The 27,247-nt window shown below is 57.3% G+C and overlaps 1 protein-coding gene across 3 annotated transcripts; it reads left to right on the top strand.

The window, feature by feature from the left end:
* Nucleotides 1-27,117, top strand: LOC140192553 (uncharacterized). 3 transcript variants are annotated; one of them, XM_072250119.1, is made up of 14 exons: nucleotides 29-101; nucleotides 2,868-3,036; nucleotides 4,031-4,231; nucleotides 4,830-4,901; nucleotides 5,246-5,347; nucleotides 5,902-5,947; nucleotides 6,503-6,599; nucleotides 8,659-8,772; nucleotides 9,618-9,709; nucleotides 21,397-21,490; nucleotides 22,234-22,315; nucleotides 22,710-22,886; nucleotides 23,133-23,306; nucleotides 24,785-27,117. In XM_072250119.1, the coding sequence occupies exons 3-14, from the start codon at nucleotides 4,112-4,114 to the stop codon at nucleotides 26,717-26,719; spliced, it is 3,105 nt and encodes a 1,034-aa protein (XP_072106220.1). In that variant the 5' UTR covers nucleotides 29-101; nucleotides 2,868-3,036; nucleotides 4,031-4,111; the 3' UTR covers nucleotides 26,720-27,117. The 3 variants fall into 3 exon arrangements, with proteins under 3 accessions (XP_072106219.1, XP_072106220.1, XP_072106221.1); XM_072250118.1 differs by lacking the exon at nucleotides 2,868-3,036 and having other exon boundaries at nucleotides 1-101; XM_072250120.1 differs by lacking the exons at nucleotides 29-101; nucleotides 2,868-3,036; nucleotides 4,031-4,231; nucleotides 5,246-5,347; nucleotides 5,902-5,947.
* Nucleotides 27,118-27,247: the final 130 nt, after the last annotated feature.

The following is a 27,247-nucleotide window of genomic DNA, read 5'->3' as shown; positions in this document are numbered from 1 at the left end:
GAAGTGCGTCTAGGAGGGGGAACGGCAAATGGACGGAACGCAGGAAGTGGGGTAGATAAATCGGAAGTGGAGCGGCTTGGAGGGACTGGCGGCGGAGGAGGGTGAGGTCGAGGGGACGGAGGGGAGGGGAGGGGAGGGGAGTTGAGGGCGGAGGGGAGGGTTCGGCCGGTAATGTGAGGGGAGGGAGCGGGGCTCGGGGTGGCAGTCGGTGAGAAAGGGAGGGAACCTGCCCCTCCCCACCGGCCTGTGATCACATCTCCCCTTCCTGGGAAAGGTCCGGGCGGGGAGACTGTCCTCACCCACCGCAGCTTCACTCCCGCATCTCCCCCCCACACCACCGACCGCGGCAGTCCCCGGGTGTCAGAGCCAACAGCAGCGGGGAGACTGTCCTCGCCCACCGCAGCTTCACTCCCGCATCTCCCCCCACACCACCGACCGCGGGCAGTCCCCGGGTGTCAGAGCCAACAGCAGCGGGGAGACTGTCCTCACCCACCGCAGCTTCACTCCCGCATCTCCCCCCACACCACCGACCGCGGGCAGTCCCCGGGTGTCAGAGCCAACAGCAGCGGGGAGACTGTCCTCGCCCACCGCAGCTTCACTCCCGCATCTCCCCCCACACCACCGACCGCGGGCAGTCCCCGGGTGTCAGAGCCAACAGCAGCGGGGAGACTGTCCTCACCCACCGCAGCTTCACTCCCGCATCTCCCCCCACACCACCGACCGCGGGCAGTCCCCGGGTGTCAGAGCCAACAGCAGCGGGGAGACTGTCCTCGCCCACCGCAGCTTCACTCCCGCATCTCCCCCCACACCACCGACCGCGGGCAGTCCCCGGGTGTCAGAGCCAACAGCAGCGGGGAGACTGTCCTCGCCCACCGCAGCTTCACTCCCGCATCTCCCCCCACACCACCGACCGCGGGCAGTCCCCGGGTGTCAGAGCCAACAGCAGCGGGGAGACTGTCCTCGCCCACCGCAGCTTCACTCCCGCATCTCCCCCCACACCACCGACCGCGGGCAGTCCCCGGGTGTCAGAGCCAACAGCAGCGGGGAGACTGTCCTCGCCCACCGCAGCTTCACTCCCGCATCTCCCCCCACACCACCGACCGCGGGCAGTCCCCGGGTGTCAGAGCCAACAGCAGCGGGGAGACTGTCCTCGCCCACCGCAGCTTCACTCCCGCATCTCCCCCCACACCACCGACCGCGGGCAGTCCCCGGGTGTCAGAGCCAACAGCAGCGGGGAGACTGTCCTCACCCACCGCAGCTTCACTCCCGCATCTCCCCCCACACCACCGACCGCGGGCAGTCCCCGGGTGTCAGAGCCAACAGCAGCGGGGAGACTGTCCTCACCCACCGCAGCTTCACTCCCGCATCTCCCCCCACACCACCGACCGCGGGCAGTCCCCGGGTGTCAGAGCCAACAGCAGCGGGGAGACTGTCCTCGCCCACCGCAGCTTCACTCCCGCATCTCCCCCCACACCACCGACCGCGGGCAGTCCCCGGGTGTCAGAGCCAACAGCAGCGGGGAGACTGTCCTCGCCCACCGCAGCTTCACTCCCGCATCTCCCCCCACACCACCGACCGCGGGCAGTCCCCGGGTGTCAGAGCCAACAGCAGCGGGGAGACTGTCCTCGCCCACCGCAGCTTCACTCCCGCATCTCCCCCCCACACCACCGACCGCGGGCAGTCCCCGGGTGTCAGAGCCAACAGCAGCGGGGAGACTGTCCTCGCCCACCGCAGCTTCACTCCCGCATCTCCCCCCCACACCACCGACCGCGGGCAGTCCCCGGGTGTCAGAGCCAACAGCAGCGGGGAGACTGTCCTCACCCACCGCAGCTTCACTCCCGCATCTCCCCCCACACCACCGACCGCGGCAGTCCCCGGGTGTCAGAGCCAACAGCAGCGGGGAGACTGTCCTCGCCCACCGCAGCTTCACTCCCGCATCTCCCCCCACACCACCGACCGCGGGCAGTCCCCGGGTGTCAGAGCCAACAGCAGCGGGGAGACTGTCCTCGCCCACCGCAGCTTCACTCCCGCATCTCCCCCCACACCACCGACCGCGGGCAGTCCCCGGGTGTCAGAGCCAACAGCAGCGGGGAGACTGTCCTCGCCCACCGCAGCTTCACTCCCGCATCTCCCCCCACACCACCGACCGCGGGCAGTCCCCGGGTGTCAGAGCCAACAGCAGCGGGGAGACTGTCCTCGCCCACCGCAGCTTCACTCCCGCATCTCCCCCCACACCACCGACCGCGGGCAGTCCCCGGGTGTCAGAGCCAACAGCAGCGGGGAGACTGTCCTCGCCCACCGCAGCTTCACTCCCGCATCTCCCCCCACACCACCGACCGCGGGCAGTCCCCGGGTGTCAGAGCCAACAGCAGCGGGAACATGTCCTCACCCACCGCAGCTTCACTCCCGCATCTCCCCCCACACCACCGACCGCGGCAGTCCCCGGGTGTCAGAGCCAACAGCAGCGGGGAGACTGTCCTCACCCACCGCAGCTTCACTCCCGCATCTCCCCCCACACCACCGACCGCGGGCAGTCCCCGGGTGTCAGAGCCAACAGCAGCGGGGAGACTGTCCTCACCCACCGCAGCTTCACTCCCGCATCTCCCCCCACACCACCGACCGCGGGCAGTCCCCGGGTGTCAGAGCCAACAGCAGCGGGGAGACTGTCCTCACCCACCGCAGCTTCACTCCCGCATCTCCCCCCACACCACCGACCGCGGGCAGTCCCCGGGTGTCAGAGCCAACAGCAGCGGGGAGACTGTCCTCACCCACCGCAGCTTCACTCCCGCATCTCCCCCCACACCACCGACCGCGGCAGTCCCCTCAATCGCCCCTTCTTCTTTTGCATGCTGCCCTTCATCTCGTAGCTCTGCAGATGACACACATCTCGGCCGAGACTGAGAATGACAACTCTCTGACTCTGCTACGGCTGCAATAATTACTAAAACGAAATGAGGATAAAAGTGAAGTCGTTCTGGCTGGCCCCAAAGTCAAATGAGATAAACTTCTTGATAAACAAGGGAAGTTGGGTCACAGGTAACTATCCGAGGTTGTTTTCTTGCCTCAGATTTCAATTTTAAAACCCTTATTTAAAAAAAGAGTGAGCACAGCAACATTTCAATATATAGCAGATGTTGGAAAGCTACAGTGCATCCATTTCTGTCACGTGATGATACTGAAAAACTAATTCACGCCTTTATGTCGAATGGATCAAATGACTGCAATTCACTGGCCTTCCAAAGCGATCTACTGATAAAAATAATTCGTTCAGGACACCAATGCTACACTTTTAATTAAAACCAGGATGAGGAGCATGTCGCTCTGTCGTAGCTACTCTGCATTGGCTTCCTGTATCCTTTAGAAATTGATTTTAAATTTCTCTTACCTGTTTTTAAAGCTTTTAATGGTCTGGGACCAGAGAACATCATTGAATCACTTTTTTGTAATCCTGTTCAAACTCTCAGGTTTTCTTCCATCGGTCTCTTAAATTTTAAACTATCTCTGGTAAAAGATACACATGCAAAAAGCTGGAGGAGCTCAGCAGACGAGGCAGCATCTATGTAAAAAAAGTACAGTTGATGTTTTGGGCCTGCTGAGTTCCTCCAGCTTTTTGTGTGTGTTGCTCGGATTTCTGGCGTCTGCAGATTTTCTCTTGTTTCCTTACAAGATAATTGGCAGGTCAGTTTCCCTGAACTACACTCCAAAATTGTGGAATTCCTTTCCTAAAACTATAAGGGATGCAGACTTAATTGTCACGTGTAAACGACAACTCTAAACCTATTTGTTTAGCTTTGCTTCTAACTGACATCTTTTTGTCTTGACCCTGATGTTTGCACTTTATCGCGTTGTGAAGCACTTTGGACTACATCGTCTATGAAACGTGCTTGGTAAATATTGTTCTCTGACCGCCCCCCCCCCCATCCCTATTTGAATCCCTTCGCCTCAGTTCACCACTTCCCTCCCCACCCCGCTTGCTGACACAGCCCACACTGATGCTTTCCTTTCTCTCTCCCCCCACCCCCCCCCACAGCTGCCGCATCCCCTGCTCCTTCGCCGGGTCCGAGGGGGGGCGGGGGTGGAGCAGGACGACCCCTGACCCCTGGACGAAGCCATGCTGCCTGGCGGGAGGAGGACAGGGATGTCGGGACGTCTCTTTGACCGCGGTGACCCCGAGGAATTCTTTGCTGACTTACGTGAGATTGGCCACGGCAGCTTCGGAGCTGTCTACTTCGTGAGTGGTTACAGACCCCCACCCTGGTTACAGACCCCTCCCCCCCAATCACAGACCTCCCCCCCCCCACCCCCACCCCCACCCTGGTCACAGACCCATTCACCCTGGTTACAGACCCCCCACCCCTAGTCACAGATCTCCTCCCCCCCACCCTGGTCACAGACATCATCACCCCCAGTTACACATCCCTCCCCACTTACAAACCTGATGACTCCCCCCCCCCACCATAGTTATACAGACCCTCCACCTCCCTGGTCGGAGACCTCCTCCCCCACTGCCCCCCCTACCCTGGTCACAGACCCCATCCCCCTGCAACCCCGGTTACATATCCCTTCCCCCCCTTACAAACCCGATGACCCCTTCCCCCACCCCTGGGGTTACAGACCCCTTCACCCCAATCCCCAACCCCCAACACAGACTCTTGCCCCCACCTCTGAGTAGAGATGACATTTTGCCTGGTACATCGATCATGTTAAGGGCTCCCAGTGCACCAACAACTCCGCACTCCCCCCGCCCCCCTTCCTGGGTGTATCCGGCACCTTGCTCAGCACACAGTGCCCCCTCCCATTGCACTGACCCCCTCTGTCCCATCCCACAGGCGCGAGACGTGAGGAATGGGGAAGTTGTTGCCATCAAGAAGATGTCGTACGGTGGGAAGCAGTCCAGTGAGGTATGGATCAGGGTGCCGGTGTCGGGGGAGAGGGAGGGATTGAGTGAGGTGAGGGGATGTGGGGAGGGGGAATAGGAAGGCGGAGGGTTGGGAGTAGGGGAGGGTGCCGGGGTGGAGAGAGAGGGAGGGATTGGGCGAGGTGAGGGAATGCAGGGAAGGAGGGGGGAATAGGAAGGCAGAGGGTTGGGGGTAGGGGAAGGTGCCAGGGTGGGATGGAGTGGTCTGGTTTGCCCACATTGTGTGGCCATTTGGGTTCCAGGACTGTCACTGGGTTCAGGTTGGTGTGGTGGGTGTGTGTGCTTTCCCGGCCTGCCCTCACCCTGCATTCTCTCTCCCCTGTGCAGAGGTGGCAGGACATCGTGAAGGAGGTGAAGTTCCTGCGACTGCTCCAGCATCCCAACACCATCGCCTTCCGGGGCTGCTACCTCCGGGAGCACACGGCCTGGGTGGGTGATACAACCCCCTCCTCGTACCCACCCCTCATCCTGTACTCAGTCAGTATCCCTTCCCTTGCCCCCCATTTCCCCTCCCTGTCTCAACTCCCCATTCCCCTCCTCACCACCTCCCCCCACCCCGTGTCTCCTCCTTCCATCCCCTTCTCTCATTCCCCCTCCTCTCATTCCCCCTCCTCTCATTCCCCCTCCTCTCATTCCCCCTCCTCTCATTCCCCCTCCTCTCATTCCCCCTCCCCATCTCCCCCTCCCCATCTCCCCCTCCCCATCTCCCCCTCCCCATCTCCCCCTCCCCATCTCCCCCTCCCCATCTCCCCCTCCCCATCTCCCCCTCTCCCTCCCCATCTCCCCTCTCCCCCTCCCCTCTCCCCCTCCTCCCTCTCCCTCTCCCCCCATTTTCCCACCCCTCACCTTTAAACTCCAGCCTGAGCCCATCGTCACGAACGCCCAGCGTGTCCCTACCTTCCCTCACCCTACACGTCGGCTCCACCACCTCTGCACCTCCTCCTGCCTTAACTACCCCCCTCCTCCTGCTCCTCTCCCTACAGCTGGTGATGGAGTACTGTCTGGGATCAGTGTCGGACCTGCTGGAGGGTAAGTGTGTGGTCCCACCTCACTTTGACCCCACCCAGGGGCTTGTACAAAGTTTATTGGCAGTCCCCATGTGCAGAGGTGCAACAAAAAACGTCTCAGATAATCGAACCTTTCTGCCCATCGAGTCTGCTGCGCTATTCCATCGTGGCTGATTTATCTCCCCATTCTCCTGCCTTCGCCCCGTAACATTTGACACCCTGATGAATCAAGAACATGTCAGCCTCCACTTTAAATATACCCAATGACTTGGAGGGAGGGGAGGAGGTGAGAGATGCCGAGAGAGCGTGGGGGAAGCGGCAGAAAGGAGTTTGGGGTGCCAGAGGTGGCGAGAGGGAACGTGGGGGGGTGGGGGCAGATGGCAGGGAGCAGAAATGTGTGAGGGGGGAGGAGATTGCACTGTGTTCAGACTGCGGGATGGGACGGTGAGGGGGCAGAGGGTGCATGTGAGGTGGGGAGGTATGTGTGTGCTGTCCTACCTTGGCCCTCTGTCCTGACTCCTCGCCACCGGAGGTTGGTCCAACAATCCTGGCCTGACCCTTGCCTCATGCTTCCCAGTGCACCGGAAGCCGCTGCAAGAGATGGAAATCGCCGCCATTATCCACGGCGCTCTCTACGGACTGGCGTATCTGCACTCCCACAACCTTATCCACAGGTAACTAGGGCAGGGTGGTACATGTGGTATATAGACTTCAGTAAGGTTCCCTGTTCTGGAGGGTCAGATCACATGGCGTCTAAACCCTTCAACGCACGATATTGTGCTGACCTTTTAACCTACACCATCACTCTAACCCTTCCCTCCGTCTTTCCATCATCCATGTGCCTATCTAAAAGTCTCTTGTATATCCCGAATGGATCTGCCTCTCCCACCACCCCTGGCAACGCATTCCCACACTGGTCAGTCTTTGTAAAAGGACCTGCCTCTGGCATCTCCCCCATATCTCCCTCCCTCCTTAAAATTATGCCCCTCAAATGAGCCATTTCTACTCTGGGCAAAAGTCTCTGGCTGTCCACTCAGTTTAAGCCTCTTACCACCTTAGTAGACCATAAGACGACGGAGTAGAATTAGGCCATCTGGTCCGTCGAGTCTGTTCCACCATTCCATCATGGCTGTTTTATTTTTGCTCCCAGCCCCATTCTCCATAATAATTAATCATGAACCTGTCAACTTCCACTTTAAATGACTTGGCCTCCTTGGTCGTCTGTGTCAATGCATTCCACAGATTCACCCTCTGGCTGAAGAAATTTCTCCTCAATCCATCCTATACTTCTCCTCCCTCTATCCTTTGAACTACTCTTGCTTCCCTTTGTCCCTACACCTATCCTCCCCTCCCTCTCCCTGTGTCCTCCCACCCTTCCCCCTCTATCTGTTGCTCCACCTCCTCCTCCACCACTCTATTCCTTCTGTACCTTACCAAGTCTGATCTGACTTATAAGGTCTTAGAAAGCCTTGGTATTACATCCTTGCTTTTATATTGTAGTGCTTTCGTAATAAATGCCAACATTGCATTTGCCTTCCTCACCACGGACTCAATCTGCAAGTTAACCTTTTGGGAATCTTGGACAAGGACTATATGTCTATTTCTATATACACCTGCATCGAGTTGCCTCTCATCTTCCTTCACTCGGAAGAGGAAAGCCTAAGCTCTCTCAGTCTTTCCTAATAATTGCTCTGTAATGCAAACAGCATTCTGGTAGATATTTACATGGGTGTGATTGGGGTCTTTGGGCTGGAAGAGGCTGTTACAGTGTGTATCTCTAAAACTGTGAATAACAGATCAATCTCCTCTGCACCTTCCCTAAAGCTTCCACATCCGTCCTCTAACTGAACACAGGACTCCAAGTGTGGGTTGACCAGTTCTATCGAGCTGTAACTTTACCTCGTGGCATTTGAACTCATCCCCCAACTATTAGTCAATAGACTATACACTTTCCTAACAATCCTGGCAACATTTTCTTATTAGTTTGAAGAATCGATGGATTTGAACCCTGTTCCTGCCATTAACCCTGTATTCTGCCTTTGTTTGACCTTGCAAAGTGAATCACTTCACACTTTTCCATCTCTAACTCAGTCTGCCCAACTCTGCATCCTATCAATGTCCCACTGTGATCTATGACAACCTTCGACAGTAACTGGACAAACAACTGGCTTGACAGTGGGGAGCAGAGGGTGAGGGTGGGAGGTTGTTTCTCGGACTGGAGGTCTGTGACTAGTGGTGATTCCCAGGAGTCAGTGCTGGGCCCTTTTCTGTTACCATCTCTATTCACAGTTTGGATGAGAATGTACGAGATGTGGTTAGTAAGTTTGCACATGACACTGGAATCGACAGTGAAAATGGTTATCATGATTTTCAGAACCACTTTATTCCCTGGTGTGCGGGAGACTGAGGGGTGTAAAACCACGAGGGGCACAGATAAGGTGAATCTGCAGTCTTTTTCCCCAGGGTTGGGCAATCAATAACGGGGGGGGGGGCACAGGGTTAAGGTGAGAGGGGAGAGATTTAACAGCAATGCAAGGGCAACTTTTTCACCCTGAGGGAATGAGCTGTCAGAAGAAGTGATCGAGGCAGCTACATTTAAAAGACCCTCGGACAGGTACGTGGATAGGAAAGGTTTAGAGGGATATGGGCCGAAGACAGGCAGCTGGGAGTCTGAGCCAGCCTGGAATGATTTGCCTTCGTGCTGAGTGACTGATGCTTTCCTTCTTGCTCCAGAGATGTGAAGGCAGGGAATGTTCTTCTGACTGAACCAGGACAGGTGAAGCTTGCCGATTTCGGATCGGCATCCATCGTTGCTCCTGCCAACTCCTTTGTAGGAACACCATACTGGTAAGCAATATTATTCCTTCTGCCGACAGTGTGCCTCTCCCTCCATTTCCACGCGTCTGACAGCCTCTGTCATATCTGCCTCCACCACCATCCCTGGCAATAATCACCTCTGCGCAAAAAAAACCTTGCTCTCTTCCCCCGACCCCCTCATCTCCTTTGAACATCACCCCCTCACCTTAAATGTATGCACTTTAGTATAAGACATTTTCATCCTGGGGTTAAAGATGCCAGCTGTCCACCCTTATCTTATGACCTTGTACCTTACTGCCTGCCTGCGGGTTCTTTGTACGGTAGCACTTTAATTCTGGTCTCTGTTATTGTTTTCCCTTGCTCTGCCTCAATGCGCTGTGTAACGATCTGTATGAACAGTACGTAGACAAGCTTTTCACTGGATCTCAGTAGGTGTGGCTTAATAAACCAATTCCATTTCCAATTCTGTGTATCTGATGAAAGATACACAGAGAGACATCTGTAAGATCTATCAGGTCTCCCCTCAGCCTCTTCCGCTTCAGATACAACAACCCAAGTTTGTCTACCCTCTCCTTTCAGCTCATGCCTTCTGCACAAATCTCTTCCGCATCCTCTGCAAAGCCTCCACACCCTTCCTGTAATGGGGTGACCAAACTGTAAAGGATCCTGCCATTAACCATGTCCTGTCCCTTTACATTTGACCTCCCAAAGTGCTACACCTCACATTTGTCTGCATTGAACACCATCTGAGTTTTGTGTGCCAAACTGATCGTATCACACTGTGACCTCCTGTGAGCTTCTGCTCTGCCCACCATACTCCCTTCTACTTGACCTGCGTCTCTGCTCTGTGACCCCTGACCCTGTCTCTTCCGTAGGATGGCCCCGGAGGTGATCCTGGCCATGGACGAAGGTCAGTATGACGGGAAGGTGGACGTGTGGTCTCTGGGCATTACCTGCATTGAACTGGGTAAGTGACGTTTGTCTGCTATTGCTGCCCCTGGGCCTTAAACAGACGTGGGGGAGTGTTGTCTCGGCGGTGATTGGGAGGATCGTTGAGACAGACGTGGGGGCGTTGTGTCAGGGTGGTGATTGGGGGGACGTTGAGACAGACGTGGGGGAGTTGTGTCTGGGTGGTGATTGGGAGGGACGTTGAGACAGACGTGGGGGAGTGTTGTCTGGGTGGTGATTGGGAGGGAAGTTGAGACAGACGTGGGGGAGATGTGTCTCGGTGGTGATTGGGAGGATCGTTCAGACAGACGTGGGGGAGTGTTGTCTCGGTGGTGATTGGGAGGGACGTTGAGACAGACGTGGGGGAGTGTTATCTGGGTGGTGATTGGGAGGATCGTTGAGACAAATGTGGGGGAGATGTATTTGGGTGGTGATTGGGAGGGACGTTGAGACAGACGTGGGGGAGATGTGTCTGGGTGGTGATTGGGAGGATCGTTGAGACAGACGTGGGGCAGTGTTGTCTCGGTGGTGATTGGGGGGACGTTGAGGCAGACGTGGAGGAGATGTGTCTGGGTGGTGATTGGGAGGGACGTTGAGACAGACGTGGGAGAGTTGTCGCGGTGGTGATTGGGAGGGACGTTGAGACAGACGTGGGGGAGATCTGTCTGGGTGGTGATTGGGAGGGACATTGAGACAGACGTGGGGGAGTGTTGTCTTGGTGGTGATTGGGACGGACGTTGAGACAGACGTGCGGGAGTGTTGTCACGGTGGTGATTGGGAGGGACGTTGAGACAGACGTGGGGCAGTGTTGTCTTGGTGGTGATTGGGAGGGACGTTGAGACAGACGTGGGGGAGTGTTATCTGGGTGGTGCTTGGGAGGATCGTTGAGACAAATGTGGGGGAGATGTATTTGGGTGGTGATTGGGAGAGATGTTGAGACAGATGTGGGGGAGTTGTGTCTGGGTGGTGATTGGGAGGGACGTTGAGACAGACGTGGGGGAGTGTTGTCTCAGTGGTGATTGGGGGGACGTTGAGACAGACGTGGAGGAGATGTGTCTGGGTGGTGATTGGGAGGGACGTTGAGACAGACGTGGGGGAGATCTGTCAGGGTGGTAATTGGGAGGGACGTTGAGACAGACGTGGGGGAGTTGTGTCTGGGTGGTGATTGGGAGGGACGTTGAGACAGAGGTCGGGGAGTGTTGTCTGTGTGTGGTGATTGGGGGGGACGTTGAGACCAACGTGGGGGAGATGTGTCTGTGTAGTGATTGGGAGGGACGTTGAAACAGATGTGGGGGAGTGTTGTCTCGGTGGTGACTGGGAGGGACATTGAGACAGACGTGGGGGAGATGTGTCTGGGTGGTGATTGGGAGAGACGTTGAGACAGACATAGGGAAGTGTTGTCTTGGTGGTGATTGGGAGGGACGTTGAGACAGACGTGGGGGAGATGTGTCTGGGTGGTGATTGGGGGGGACGTTGAGACAGACGTGGGGGAGATCTGTCTTGGTGATTGGGGGGGACGTTGAGACAGACGTGGGGGAGATATGTCTGGGTGGTGATTGGGAGGGACGTTGAGACAGACGTGGGGGAGATATGTCTGGGTGGTGATTGGGAGGGACGTTGAGACAGACGTGGGGGTGTGTTGTCTTGGTGATTGGGAGGGACGTTGAGACAGACGTGGGGGAGTTGTGTCTGGGTGGTGATTGGGAGGGACGTTGAGACGTGGGAGAGTTGTGTCTGGGTGGTGATTGGGAAGGACGTTGAGACATATGTTGGGGAGATGTGTCTGGGTGGTGATTGGGAGGAGCGTTGTGACAGACGAGGGGGAGTGTTGTCTGTGTGGTGATTGGGAGGGACGTTGGGAGGAACATTGAGACAGACGTGGGGGAGTTGTGCCTGGGTGGCGATTGGGAGGGACGTTGAGACAGACGTGGGGGAGTGTTGTCTCGGTGGTGATCGGGGGGATGTTGAGACAGACGTGGGAGAGATGTGTCTGGGTGGTAATTGGGGGGACGTTGAGACAGACGTGGAGGAGATGTGTCTGGGTGGTGATTGGGAGGGACGTTGAGACAGACGTGGGAGAGATGTGTCTGGGTGGTGATTGGGGGGGACATTGAGACAGACGTGGGGGGAGTGTTGTCTCGGTGGTGATTGGGAGGGACGTTGAGACAGAGGTCGGGGAGTGTTGTCTGTGTGGTGATTGGGGGGGACGTTGAGACCAACGTGGGGGAGATGTGTCTGTGTGGTGATTGGGAGGGACGTTGAGACAGACGTGGGGGAGATGTGTCTGTGTAGTGATTGGGAGGGATGTTGAGACAGACGTGGGGAAGTGTTGTCTTGGTGGTGATTGGGAGGGACGTTGAGACAGACGTGGGGGAGATGTGTCTGGGTGGTGATTGGGGGGGACGTTGAGACAGACGTGGGGGAGATGTGTCTGGGTGGTGATTGGGGGGGACGTTGAGACAGACGTGGGGGAGATGTGTCTGGGTGGTGATTGGGAGGGACGTTGAGACAGACGTGGGGGAGATCTGTCTTGGTGATTGGGGGGGCCGTTGAGACAGACGTGGGGGAGTGTTGTCTGGGTGGTCATTGGGAGGGATGTTGAGACAGAAGTGGGGGAGTGTTGTCTCGGTGGTGATCAGGGGGATGTTGAGACAGACATGGGAGAGATGTGTCTGGGTGGTGATTGGGAGGGACGTTGAGACAGACATGGGGGAGTTGTGTCAGGGTGATGATTGGGAGAGACGTTGAGACAGACGTGGGGGAGATGTGTCTGGGTGGTGATTGGGAGGGACGTTGAGACAGACGTGGGGGAGATATGTCTGGGTGGTGATTGGGAGGGACGCTGAGACAGACGTGGGGGAGTTGTGTCAGAGTGATGATTGGGAGGGACGTTGAGACAGATGTTGGGGAGATGTGTCTGGGTGGGGATTGGGAGGAGCATTGTGACAGACGTGGGGGAGTGTTGTCTGTGTGGTGATTGGGAGGGACGTTGGGAGGAACATTGAGACAGACGTGGGGGAGTTGTGTCTGGGTGGTGATTGGGAAGGACGTTGAGACAGACGTGGGGGAGATGTGTCTGGGTGGTGATTGGGGGGAACGTTGAGACACACGTGGGGGAGATGTGTCTGGGTGGTAATTGGGAGGGACGTTGAGACAGACATGGGGGAGTGTTGTCTGTGTGGTGATTGGGAGGGACGTTCAGACAGACGTGGGGGAGTGTTGTCTCGGTGGTGATCGGGGGGATGTTGAGACAGACGTGGGAGAGATGTGTCTGGGTGGTGATTGGGAGGGACGTTGAGACAGACGTGGGGGAGTTTTGTCTGGGTGGTGATTGGGAGGGACGTTGGGAGGAACATTGAGACAGACGTGGGAGAGTTGTGTCTGGGTGGTGATTGGGAGGGACGTTGAGACAAACGTGGGGGAGATGTGTCTGGGTAGTGATTGGGAGGGACGTTGAGACAGACGTGGGGGAGTTGTGTCAGGATGGTGATTGGGAGGGACGTTGAGACAGACGGGGAGTTGTGTCAGGGTGATGATTGGGAGGGACGTTGAGACAGACGTGGGGTAGTTGTGTCTGGGTGGTGATTGGGAGGGACGTTGAGACAGACGTGGGGGAGTTGTGTCAGGGTGATGATTGGGAGGGACGTTGAGACAGACGGGGAGTTGTGTCAGGGTGATGATTGGGAGGGACGTTGAGACAGACGTGGGGTAGTTGTGTCTGGGTGGTGATTGGGAGGGACGTTGAGACAGACGTGGGGGTGTGTTGTCTTAGTGATTGGGAGGGACGTTGAGACAGACGTGGGGGAGTTGTGTCAGGATGGTGATTGGGAGGGACGTTGAGACAGACGGGGAGTTGTGTCAGGGTGATGATTGGGAGGGACGTTGAGACAGACGGGGAGTTGTGTCTGGGTGGTGATTGGGAGGGACATTGAGACGTGGGAGAGTTGTGTCTGGGTGGTGATTGGGAAGGACGTTGAGACATATGTTGGGGAGATGTGTCTGGGTGGTGATTGGGAGGAGCGTTGTGACAGATGAGGGGGAGTGTTGTCTGTGTGGTGATTGGGAGGGACGTTGGGAGGAACATTGAGACAGACGTGGGGGAGTTGTGTCTGGGTGGCGATTGGGGGGATGTTGAGACAGACGTGGGGGAGTGTTGTCTCGGTGGTGATCGGGGGGATGTTGAGACAGACGTGGGAGAGATGTGTCTGGGTGATGATTGGGAGGGACGTTGAGACAGACGTGGGGGAGATGTGTCTGGGTGGTGATTGGGAGGGACGTTAAGACAGACGTGGGGGAGTTGTGTCTGGGTGGTGATTGGGAGGGACGTTGAGACGTGGGAGAGTTGTGTCTGTGTGGTGATTGGAAGGGACGTTGAGACAGACGTGGGGGAGATGTGTCTGGGTGGTGATTGGGAGGGATGTTAAGACAGACGTGGGGGAGATGTGTCTGGGTGGTGATTGGGAGGGACATTGAGACAGACATTGGGGAGTGTTGTCTTGGTGGTGATTGGGAGGGACGTTGAGACAAACGTGGGGGAGATGTGTCTGGGTAGTGATTGGGAGGGACGTTGAGACAGACGTGGGGGAGTGTGTCTGGGTGGTGATCGGGGGGATGTTGAGACAGACGTGGGAGAGATGTGCCTGGGTGGTGATTGGGAGGGACATTGAGACAGACGTGGGGTAGTTGTATCCGGGTGATGATTGGGAGGGACGTTGAGACAGACGTGGAGGAGATGTGTCTGGGTGGTGATTGGGAGGGACGTTGAGACAGACGTGGGAGAGTTGTCGCGGTGGTGATTGGGAGGGACGTTGAGACAGACGTGGGGGAGATCTGTCTGGGTGGTGATTGGGAGGGACATTGAGACAGACGTGGGGGAGTGTTGTCTTGGTGGTGATTGGGACGGACGTTGAGACAGACGTGCGGGAGTGTTGTCACGGTGGTGATTGGGAGGGACGTTGAGACAGACGTGGGGCAGTGTTGTCTTGGTGGTGATTGGGAGGGACGTTGAGACAGACGTGGGGGAGTGTTATCTGGGTGGTGCTTGGGAGGATCGTTGAGACAAATGTGGGGGAGATGTATTTGGGTGGTGATTGGGAGAGATGTTGAGACAGATGTGGGGGAGTTGTGTCTGGGTGGTGATTGGGAGGGACGTTGAGACAGACGTGGGGGAGTGTTGTCTCAGTGGTGATTGGGGAGACGTTGAGACAGACGTGGAGGAGATGTGTCTGGGTGGTGATTGGGAGGGACGTTGAGACAGACGTGGGGGAGATCTGTCAGGGTGGTAATTGGGAGGGACGTTGAGACAGACGTGGGGGAGTTGTGTCTGGGTGGTGATTGGGAGGGACGTTGAGACAGAGGTCGGGGAGTGTTGTCTGTGTGTGGTGATTGGGGGGGACGTTGAGACCAACGTGGGGGAGATGTGTCTGTGTAGTGATTGGGAGGGACGTTGAAACAGATGTGGGGGAGTGTTGTCTCGGTGGTGACTGGGAGGGACATTGAGACAGACGTGGGGGAGATGTGTCTGGGTGGTGATTGGGAGAGACGTTGAGACAGACATAGGGAAGTGTTGTCTTGGTGGTGATTGGGAGGGACGTTGAGACAGACGTGGGGGAGATGTGTCTGGGTGGTGATTGGGGGGGACGTTGAGACAGACGTGGGGGAGATCTGTCTTGGTGATTGGGGGGACGTTGAGACAGACGTGGGGGAGATATGTCTGGGTGGTGATTGGGAGGGACGTTGAGACAGACGTGGGGGAGATATGTCTGGGTGGTGATTGGGAGGGACGTTGAGACAGACGTGGGGGTGTGTTGTCTTGGTGATTGGGAGGGACGTTGAGACAGACGTGGGGGAGTTGTGTCTGGGTGGTGATTGGGAGGGACGTTGAGACGTGGGAGAGTTGTGTCTGGGTGGTGATTGGGAAGGACGTTGAGACATATGTTGGGGAGATGTGTCTGGGTGGTGATTGGGAGGAGCGTTGTGACAGACGAGGGGGAGTGTTGTCTGTGTGGTGATTGGGAGGGACGTTGGGAGGAACATTGAGACAGACGTGGGGGAGTTGTGCCTGGGTGGCGATTGGGAGGGACGTTGAGACAGACGTGGGGGAGTGTTGTCTCGGTGGTGATCGGGGGGATGTTGAGACAGACGTGGGAGAGATGTGTCTGGGTGGTGATTGGGGGGACGTTGAGACAGACGTGGAGGAGATGTGTCTGGGTGGTGATTGGGAGGGACATTGAGACAGACGTGGGGGGAGTGTTGTCTCGGTGGTGATTGGGAGGGACGTTGAGACAGAGGTCGGGGAGTGTTGTCTGTGTGGTGATTGGGGGGGACGTTGAGACCAACGTGGGGGAGATGTGTCTGTGTGGTGATTGGGAGGGACGTTGAGACAGACGTGGGGGAGATGTGTCTGTGTAGTGATTGGGAGGGATGTTGAGACAGACGTGGGGAAGTGTTGTCTTGGTGGTGATTGGGAGGGACGTTGAGACAGACGTGGGGGAGATGTGTCTGGGTGGTGATTGGGGGGGACGTTGAGACAGACGTGGGGGAGATGTGTCTGGGTGGTGATTGGGGGGGACGTTGAGACAGACGTGGGGGAGATGTGTCTGGGTGGTGATTGGGAGGGACGTTGAGACAGACGTGGGGGAGATCTGTCTTGGTGATTGGGGGGGCCGTTGAGACAGACGTGGGGGAGTGTTGTCTGGGTGGTCATTGGGAGGGATGTTGAGACAGAAGTGGGGGAGTGTTGTCTCGGTGGTGATCAGGGGGATGTTGAGACAGACATGGGAGAGATGTGTCTGGGTGGTGATTGGGAGGGACGTTGAGACAGACATGGGGGAGTTGTGTCAGGGTGATGATTGGGAGAGACGTTGAGACAGACGTGGGGGAGATGTGTCTGGGTGGTGATTGGGAGGGACGTTGAGACAGACGTGGGGGAGATATGTCTGGGTGGTGATTGGGAGGGACGTTGAGACGTGGGAGAGTTGTGTCTGGGTGGTGATTGGGAGGGACGCTGAGACAGACGTGGGGGAGTTGTGTCAGAGTGATGATTGGGAGGGACGTTGAGACAGATGTTGGGGAGATGTGTCTGGGTGGGGATTGGGAGGAGCATTGTGACAGACGTGGGGGAGTGTTGTCTGTGTGGTGATTGGGAGGGACGTTGGGAGGAACATTGAGACAGACGTGGGGGAGTTGTGTCTGGGTGGTGATTGGGAAGGACGTTGAGACAGACGTGGGGGAGATGTGTCTGGGTGGTGATTGGGGGGAACGTTGAGACACACGTGGGGGAGATGTGTCTGGGTGGTAATTGGGAGGGACGTTGAGACAGACATGGGGGAGTGTTGTCTGTGTGGTGATTGGGAGGGACGTTCAGACAGACGTGGGGGAGTGTTGTCTCGGTGGTGATCGGGGGGATGTTGAGACAGACGTGGGAGAGATGTGTCTGGGTGGTGATTGGGAGGGACGTTGAGACAGACGTGGGGGAGTTTTGTCTGGGTGGTGATTGGGAGGGACGTTGGGAGGAACATTGAGACAGACGTGGGAGAGTTGTGTCTGGGTGGTGATTGGGAGGGACGTTGAGACAAACGTGGGGGAGATGTGTCTGGGTAGTGATTGGGAGGGACGTTGAGACAGACGTGGGGGAGTTGTGTCAGGATGGTGATTGGGAGGGACGTTGAGACAGACGGGGAGTTGTGTCAGGGTGATGATTGGGAGGGACGTTGAGACAGACGGGGAGTTGTGTCAGGGTGATGATTGGGAGGGACGTTGAGACAGACGTGGGGTAGTTGTGTCTGGGTGGTGATTGGGAGGGACGTTGAGACAGACGTGGGGGTGTGTTGTCTTAGTGATTGGGAGGGACGTTGAGACAGACGTGGGGGAGTTGTGTCAGGATGGTGATTGGGAGGGACGTTGAGACAGACGGGGAGTTGTGTCAGGGTGATGATTGGGAGGGACGTTGAGACAGACGGGGAGTTGTGTCAGGGTGATGATTGGGAGGGACGTTGAGACAGACGTGGGGTAGTTGTGTCTGGGTGGTGATTGGGAGGGACGTTGAGACAGACGTGGGGGTGTGTTGTCTTGGTGATTGGGAGGGACGTTGAGACAGACGTGGGGGAGTTGTGTCTGGGTGGTGATTGGGAGGGACATTGAGACGTGGGAGAGTTGTGTCTGGGTGGTGATTGGGAAGGACGTTGAGACATATGTTGGGGAGATGTGTCTGGGTGGTGATTGGGAGGAGCGTTGTGACAGATGAGGGGGAGTGTTGTCTGTGTGGTGATTGGGAGGGACGTTGGGAGGAACATTGAGACAGACGTGGGGGAGTTGTGTCTGGGTGGCGATTGGGGGGATGTTGAGACAGACGTGGGGGAGTGTTGTCTCGGTGGTGATCGGGGGGATGTTGAGACAGACGTGGGAGAGATGTGTCTGGGTGATGATTGGGAGGGACGTTGAGACAGACGTGGGGGAGATGTGTCTGGGTGGTGATTGGGAGGGACGTTAAGACAGACGTGGGGGAGTTGTGTCTGGGTGGTGATTGGGAGAGACGTTGAGACGTGGGAGAGTTGTGTCTGTGTGGTGATTGGAAGGGACGTTGAGACAGACGTGGGGGAGATGTGTCTGGGTGGTGATTGGGAGGGATGTTAAGACAGACGTGGGGGAGATGTGTCTGGGTGGTGATTGGGAGGGACATTGAGACAGACATTGGGGAGTGTTGTCTTGGTGGTGATTGGGAGGGACGTTGAGACAAACGTGGGGGAGATGTGTCTGGGTAGTGATTGGGAGGGACGTTGAGACAGACGTGGGGGAGTGTGTCTGGGTGGTGATCGGGGGGATGTTGAGACAGACGTGGGAGAGATGTGCCTGGGTGGTGATTGGGAGGGACATTGAGACAGACGTGGGGTAGTTGTATCCGGGTGATGATTGGGAGGGACGTTGAGACAGACGTGGGGGAGTGTTGTCTCGGTGGTGATTGGGAGGGATGTTGAGACAGACGTGGGGGAGATGTGTCTGGGTGGTGATTGGGGGGGATGTTGGGACAGACGTTGGAGAGATGTGTCTGGGTGGTGATTGGGAGGGATGTTGAGACTGACGTGGGGGAGTTGTGTCTGGGTGGTGATTGGGGGGACATTGAGACAGATGTGGGGGAAATGTGTCTGGGTGGTTATTGTGAGGGACGTTGAGACAGACGTGGGGGAGTTGTGTCTGGGTGGTGATTGGGAGGGACATTGAGACAGACATTGGGGAGTTATGTCTGGGTGGTGATTGGGAGGTCGTTGAGACAGACGTGGGGGAGTGTTGTCTCGGTGGTGATTGGGGGGATGTTGAGACAGACGTGGGGGAGTTGTGTCTGGTTGGTGATTGGGGGGGATGTTGAGACAGACGTGGGGGAGTTGTGTCTGGTTGGTGATGGGGGGGATGTTGAGACAGACGTGGGGGAGTTGTGTCTGGTTGGTGATTGGGGGGGATGTTGAGACAGACATGGGAGAGGTGTCTGGGTGGTGATTGGGAGGGACGTTGAGACAGACATGGGGGAGTGTTGTCTCGGTGGTGATTGGGAGGGATGTTGAGGCAGACGTGGAGGAGTGTTGTCTGGGTGGTGATTTGGACGGACGTTGAGACAGACGGGGTGGAGATGTGTCTAGGTGGTGATCAGAAGGGGCATTTAGGTGGTGATTGGGAGGTACAGGAGCCTGAAGGCACACTCTCAGCGATTCAGGAACAGTTTCTTCTCCTCTGCCATCTGGTTCCTAAATGAACATTGAACCCATAAATGCTGCCTCACTTTTTAAAATTTCTGTTTTTGCACTATTTTTAATTGAACTATTTAATGTAGATATACTTACTGTAATTATTCTTTCACTATATTATCATGTATTGCATTGTCGTTCTGTGTTAAGTTAACAAATTTTATGAGACGTGCCGGTGATATTAAACCTGATTTTGATTCTGAGTTGTGTTGAGTTTACCAGATTTAGCAATGAGCAATGAAATATTGTATGAAACACACATGCCATTGCTGTTTTGTTGTGAATTGCTGGCAAACATGGTTTGAAGTGTTTTTGTTTATGGAAGTTTTCACAAAGTGGCAGGACACAAGGCAAGTTCTTGTCTGCTTTATCAGAGTGTATTCTCTTCAAATGTTCAAGGAGCCTGGACGGTTTTGTTGCCTCATTTGAAGGAACTTTTCCACACACAGAACTTGGGCTGCTGTCAGTTGCTTGGCGCTGGTATAAATCCACATTTCAGATCCTCTCTCTGTATTGTCTACAGTTCTTCCTCGTTTGCTCCACTTCTGCAATTTTCGTTACCGATTAATGACCCTGTTGTTTAAGTCCAACCTCAAACAGTGTGATCGATAAAGGGGGAAGTTACGATGGCATCATAGCTCAGGCAAAAACTAGCCCTGCCTGAAGATACATAAAATGGGGCCGCGGGCCGGAGAGGTGTGGTGAAGATCATTTGAAAGGGCAGATTCTGGGCATACCCTACTTCACAGGAACTGCACTGCACGATTAGAGTCCAGGAATCTTACTAGCAAGTGGCAGTAGTGGGTCTGGAGATAACACAATGTCTCTGTCCAGATTTCTCATGATATGCCAAATACAGAACTGTCTCATTGCTTTTCAACAACGATAAGGCATTCTGAGCTAACTGAGAGAACGGTGGGCCACGTCATCATTGACCACTGACGATCAAAAGCTTACAAAGTCATTCCTTTCTTAAATTAACCCTATAATCCCTTGCTACCAAGCAATTGCCACCGCTGCCCATGTAGCATCTGCCACCACCCCCAGGGTGGCAATATTGTCTACTTGGGAACCACCGCCGCACTGCGGTTGCGGTGGGGGACTGACGACTGACACCTAGATGAGGAAGGGCTGGATAGCAGGGGATTGTTGCCATTGTTTATGCCCCCTTCTACCTCTCATCCTCTCTTCTCCCCTTCTGTCTTCTCCTCCTCCCCCTTTCTTCCTCACCCCTTCCCCTCCCACTCTCCTCCCCTCTCCTCCTCCTCTTCCCATCCTCGCCCCCTCCTTCACCCCTTCCCCTCCCCTCCACTCTCTTCCTTTCGCTGCTTCTCCTCGCCTCCTGTCTCTAGCTGGTCTCACCTCCCCTCCTCTCCTATTTCCAGAGTCAGCTTTAATATCACTGGCGTATGTCAAGCGACATGTTGTAATGCGGGGCGGTGCAGAGTGCGGTGTGTTGTAATGCGGGGTGGCGCGGAGTGCGGTGTGTTGTAATGCGGGGCGGCGCGAGTGCGGTGTGTTGTAATGCGGGGTGGCACGGAGTATGTGTATTACCGAAAAGTTAAATAACTAGTACACAAAAGAAAACAAAGTGGTGAGGTAGTGTTGCTAGGTTTAGTGTCCATTCAGAAATCGGATGGCAGAGGGAAGTATCTGAGTGCCTTCAGGTTTCTGTCCCTGCCTCCTGATGGTAGCAATGAGAACGAGGCGTGTCCTGGGTGGGTGGGGGTGCCACCGTTTGGGAATGGCTCCTTGAAGATGCCCTGGATACTGGGTCGTGTCGTGCCGTGATGGGGCTGGCTGAGTTTGCAACTCTCTGCAGGTTACTTTGATCCTGTACTGTAACCACCCCCCGTGCCATACCAGACGGTGTTGCAATCAGTTAGAATGCTCTCCGTAATTCACAGATTTCCATTTTTTGTCCCCTCCCCATCCCATCCCACACTAACTTTCTGCTGTTCTTTTCCAGCGGAGAAGAAGCCTCCCCTGTTTAACATGAACGCAATGAGCGCCCTGTACCACATCGCTCAGAGCCAGGCTCCTGCCCTGCAGTCTGACCACTGGTGAGGAGAGACCCCGATTGCCACCCGACTTGTCCCTTCCCCTCACTCTCTTCCCCCTCCACCCTGTGTCTTCCTCCCTGGTCCTGTGTCATCTGGAGCCAGGCTCCTGGCCTGCAGTCTGAGCACTGATGAGGAACGACCCCTCTACCCTCATCCTCCCTCCGCATTCCCCATCCGGAATCACTACTCCCTTTCTCACTCCCTACTCTCAGCATCCCTGGTCATTTCCTCACCCCCCCCCACCCACCACACATTACTGAGAGTCAGGGCTCCTAACCTGCGATCCCGGTATCGGGGACACCCTCCCTCAAAGCTTCCCACACCCACTCCTCCTTCACATTCCCTGGCCGCACCCCCATCTCTTACACACTGCCTTGTGCTCTGCGTCCCCGTCTCCCCCTTCCCATCCCTCCCCTCTCCCTTCCTCCGCCCTCTCCTATTCTCCCCCACCCCCCTCGCTATCCCCCTCCCCTCGCTCTCCCCCACCGCCTTCCCCTCCCCGTCCCCTCGCTCTCCCCCACCCCCTTCCCCTCCCCGTCCCCTCGCTCTCCCTGCCCCCTCTCCAGTCCCACCCCACTCTCCCCCTCGCTCTCCCCCACTCCCCCTCGCTCTCCCCGTCCCCTCGCGCTCCCCCCTCGCTCTCCCCACCCCCCTCAGTCACTCCTGAAATGCCGCCCTGCCCTGGTCTGGGTGGGCCGCACCTGGTTTCCCGTTGACGGGTTCGCACTCCGCTCCGGTTGCAGGTCAGCCCCGTTCCGGAGTTTTGTCGATTCCTGCTTGCAGAAGCTCCCTCAGGATCGTCCCAGCTCAGAACAGCTGCTCAAGGTAGGGAGCCTCGACTCCTCAGAGCCCCTCCACCTCCCTCCCCTCTCTCCTCAATTCCCCACCGCTCACTGCTGCTTCCCATCTGAACCCCTCCGCCTCGCCCTCGCCCCCTCCGCCTCGCCCTCGCCCCCTCCGCCTCGTCTTCAATTCCCCCAGCCCCATTCTCAACAGTCTCCACCTTCTCCTCCACCATCTCCCCCCTTACTGTTTCCTCCTCCACCACCTTCTCCCTCCACCGTCCTTTCCTTCTCCTCCTCCCCCCCTTCTCTTCCACCTCCGTTCTGTCGCCCTCTCGCCTCTGTCTGCCCCTCGAACCTCTTCCCACAGGCAGGTCGTGAAGGTGTGAGGGTGGGGGTTTACGTGTGAGTCTCACGTCCCAGTGTCTCTCCCGCAGCACATCTTCGTAGAGAGGGAGCGGCCCCTCTCTGTGATCGAGGAGCTGCTGCAGAGAACCAAGGCTGCAGTGAGGGAGATGGAGACTCCCGAACACCGGAGGCTGAAGAAGCTGCTGTTCCAGGACGTGCCCGACACCCCCGAGGAGGAGGAGGAGGAGGAAGATGAGGAGGACGAGGTGGGGCTGGGAACTGGCCATAAGGGGGCAGGGAGCATCTGCTGGGAGGGAGGGTGTTGCAAGTAGAGAGGGAGGGAGGAAGATTGGTGCGTGGGGCAGGGGTTTTGTAAAGATGAGGGAAGGGGATATGTGAGGCAGAAGAAGAGGAGAGAGAGGTGAAGAAGCCAGAAGGGTGGGAGGTTGAGGATGTGTGTGTGTCCTCTGCACCTCCCCAGCATGTTGCTTACTTGTGTGCTCCTCCCCCAGGAGCCGGACCCCTGCGCGGGACAGTCAGACACGATGGCCAGCATGAGGGACAGCCCCGATGTTGAGAGCAGCCTCAGCAGTCTGACCCAAGGCTGGGACCAAAGCTCAGATGTGGGACTGCAGGCAGATGAGAACACAGCGCACAATGACAGTGTCATCACCCAGTGCCAGACGGTAAGTGAGCCTCACTCCTCATTTCACCTCCAGCGTCTCCGTCCCCTCTCTCCTCTCCCCTTCACTCTCTCGCCCCCTCTCCATTCACTGTCTTCCCCCTCACCATTTCTCTCTCTCCCACCTCCGCATTCTCTCTCCCCCTTCTCTCTCTCCTCTCTCCCTTCACTCTCTCCCCTCTCTCCCTTCACTCTCTCACCCCCTTCCTAGGAAGGAGAGAAGGGAGAGCTTCAGAGGGGAGGAGATTGTTGGTCGGACAGAGGGGAGGGAGCGGTTCGGAGGGGAGGGAATTGTTGGTCGGACAGAGGGGAGGGAGAGGTTCGGAGGGGAGGGGATTGTTGGTCGGACAGAGGGGAGGGAGCGGTTCGGAGGGGAGGGAATTGTTGGACAGAAGGGAGGGAATTGTTGGTCGGACAGAGGGGAGGGGGAGGTTCGGAGGGGAGGGAATTGTTGGTCGGACAGAAGGAAGGGAGAGGTTTGGAGGGGGGGGAATTGTTGGTCGGACAGAGGGGAGGGAGCGGTTCGGAGCGGAGGGGATTGTTGGTCGGACAGAAGGAAGGGAGAGGTTCAGAGGGGAGGGGATTGTTGGTCAGACAGAGGGGAGGGAATTGTTGGTCAGACAGGGGAGGGAGAGGTTCGGAGGGGAGGGAATTGTTGGTTGGAGAGAGGGGAGGGAGAGGTTCGGAGGGGAGGGGATTGTTGGTCGGACAGAGGGGAGGGAGAGGTTCGGAGGGGAGGGGATTGTTGGTCGGACAGAAGGAAGGGAGAGGTTTGGAGGGGAGGGGATTGTTGGTCAGACAGGGGAGGGAGAGGTTCGGAGGGGAGGGAATTGTTGGTCGGACAGAAGGGAGGGAGAGGTTCGGAGGGGAGGGAATTGTTGGTTGGACAGAGGGGAGGGAGAGGTTCGGAGGGGAGGGGATTGTTGGTCGGACAGAAGGAAGGGAGAGGTTTGGAGGGGAGGGGATTGTTGGTCAGACAGGGGAGGGAGAGGTTCGGAGGGGAGGGAATTGTTGGTTGGACAGAAGGGAGGGAGAGGTTCGGAGGGGAGGGAATTGTTGGTTGGACAGAAGGGAGGGAGAGGTTCGGAGGGGAGGGAATTGTTGGTTGGACAGAGGGGAGGGAGAGGTTCAGAGGGGAGGGAATTGTTGGTCGGACAGAAGGAAGGGAGAGGTTCAGAGGGGAGGGGATTGTTGGTCAGACAGAGGGGAGGGAGAGGTTCGGAGGGGAGGGGATTGTCGGTCAGACAGAAGGGAGTGAAGGGGATTGTCAATCAACAGTGAGAGAATGGATGAAGAGTACCTGTGGCTGTTAAGTTTCAGGGTGGTGAAGAGGTGAGGGACGGGGTGGGAGTATTGGGGTAAACTGGTACCTGGAGTGAACACACTGTCAGCTTCTCCCTTTATCATGTAACTCACTCCCCATCCCTTCTAACCTCACCCCTCCTCTCTCTCCTACCTCCCTCTCCTCTCTTCCCACCACAGGAGTCGAACACTTCCCAACGGCCAGACTCCCTGGAAAGCTGTTCTCTGCTACGGGAGGACGAGGTGGTGGGGCAGGAGTGGAGAACAGGCACGGGGAGCGCTGTCCAGCTCCCCTCAGATCGTGCAACAGGGCCGAGGCATCAGGACTTGATTCCAACCCAGCCCAGCGACCAACACCTTTCTCTCTGCCAGGGGGCCCCACTTGAGGGAGTGGAGAGGGTGCTGGTGATGTCCAGCCAGGGGCCAAAGGGTGGGGAGAGCAGGGAGGGGGTCCCGGGTGGGTTGGACGAAGGACTGGAGGGAGGGGTGGATGTCTGGGAGAAGGAGGGTGACCCAGGGGAGGTGGTTGAGGGTCAAGAGGAAAGGGATGCTGTTTGGGAGAAGGAGGATGTCCCAGAAGAGGAGGAAGAGGGAAGGGAGAGGGTCTATTTGGGGGTGACACCCTCGGGAAGGTCGGAAGAGAATGTCCAAGGGAGGGGGGATGGTTCTCCAGACACCCTGCCCTACTTTGAGCTCCAATCCTCCCCATCCCCCTCCACTTCCCCTCCCTCCACAACCCCTCCCTCCTTATCCCCTCCCTCCGACCCATATGAAGAAGGCCTCGTCCTCCCAGATCTTGAGGACCCCTCTCTGCTCCCCTCCCCACCCCCCCGGCCCCTCCAGCGTCTCTCCCTCCTCCTCCTCGGCCCTCCGCTGGCCCTTCTCTGGGCTGGGCCACCCCTCCTCCTCCTGCTGCCCTCCCTCGCTGCCCTGCTGCTCCTCCTCTCTCCGGCCCTGGACCGACCCGCCCTGGGCTCTCTCCTGGCCATTGCGGGCTCCTTGCGCCTCCTACTCAGCCTGGGTTCCTGGCTGGGGCCTGGCCTCCTGCTCGGGGTCCTGGGAAGCCTGGGCCTCCTGGGCTTCGGCCTACGGCTTCCTGCTTTCCTGCTGTTGTTCACGTCCTGCGGCCTAGTCTGGGCCTCCGCCTCCCTCGCACTCACACCACTCCTCTTCATCTTACTTGCCCTCCTCCTCCTCCTCCTCACCCTCCAGCTTGTCCCCGGCCTCTTTCCCCAGAAGTATGGCCTCCTTCTCCGAGGCTTAACCCTCACGCTGCTCTCGGCCAGTTCCTTGGTCTGGGCCTCTTCCTCCTATTCGCTCGCCCTTGCTCTCTTCTGCCTCCTCCTCCTCGCCCTACAGTTTTTCCCAGGTCATCTACCCCAGAAATATTCCCTCCTGCCTCTCGGCTTGCTCACATCCTCTTCCCTGGCTTGGGCCACCTCATCCTCCTCCCTCACCCTCTCCCTTCTTCTCCTCCTCGTCCCTCTGCTCCTCCTCTCCCTCCAGCTGGTCCCCAGCTCCCTCCGGCTGAACTCTCGCCTCCTGCTCCCTGTAGGCCTGCTGCTCTCAGCCTGCACCTTAACGTGGGCCGCTTCCTCCGCCTCCCCCTCACTCCTTCTGCTCCCCCTCCTCCTCGCTCTCGCCCTCCTCCCTCCGCCACCTCGGCCCCCTGTGCCTCGGCACGGTCTACGGCTCTGGCTGCGCCTGCTGCTGAGGCTGCCGGCCCCTGTGTTCCGCACCGCCCAGCGCTGCGGCCTGGTGCGCGAGAGCAGCCTCTTCAGCCTCTTCCCCAAGGCTGGGAGGGTGCCAGGGGGCAGCCGGCTGCCCCTCCCCTGCCGGAGCCGGGGACACAGGGAGGGCATCGGTGGGGTCGCCCGAATCCCCTCTCCTCCATCGCTGCTCGCTCGCTTCCTCCTGCTCCTCCTTGCCTTGGCCCGCCGGGCCGGCCTAATGCAGACCCCTCCCACCCCCCGGCCCAGCCGCATCCCCCGGCTGCTGCCCCGGGGGGAGAGGGGCAGGAAGGGGGTGGGGGTTGGGGGCTGCAGGGGGAGGGGGAGGGGGAAGAGCACTGTACCCAGGGGTGGGCAGAGGCGTCCGGCTGTGTGGATCCCCTGATGGGATGTCTCTGTCCACCCCACCCCGCATCCCCCACACCCTCTGTTCTCTCCCACCTTCCTCGTAAAGACCTTCACAGAACACTAGTGACTGGAGCATTCGGCATTGTGGAGGGACAGGGACAGAGGGTGATGGGTTTGGGAGGGGATCAGACTCTGTACTACACCCCGGTCATCAGTAAGTTATTATTGTTTGTTACTTTTCATTTGAGGTCATTTACTCCTCCCTCCCCCCTCCCCTCACCTTCCCTCCCCTCCCCTCTCCCATCACTTGCCCACTCCCACATTCCCTCCCCTATCCCCTCACTTTCCCACTCCCACATTCCCTCCCCTATCCCCTTACCGTTTTGGTAATTTGAGTTTTTTTTAATAAACATTTCACTTTTTGTTAAAGTCACTGCCGTCGGGATTTTCGTTCCTTTTGGATGGGGAGGGAGAGGGAGTGACGGAGGGATAAGGATGTGGAGAGAGAAATAGAGGTAACTGGGAGGGAGGAGGGTCAGGTGCTAGGAAGGTGGTAACTGGGAGG

The sequence above is a fragment of the Mobula birostris genome, unplaced genomic scaffold (assembly GCF_030028105.1).
Source record: "Mobula birostris isolate sMobBir1 unplaced genomic scaffold, sMobBir1.hap1 scaffold_1647, whole genome shotgun sequence".
Lineage (NCBI taxonomy): Eukaryota > Metazoa > Chordata > Chondrichthyes > Myliobatiformes > Myliobatidae > Mobula > Mobula birostris.
The sequence above is the reverse complement of the archived record's forward strand: the minus strand, read 5'-3'. Positions and strand labels throughout refer to the sequence as shown.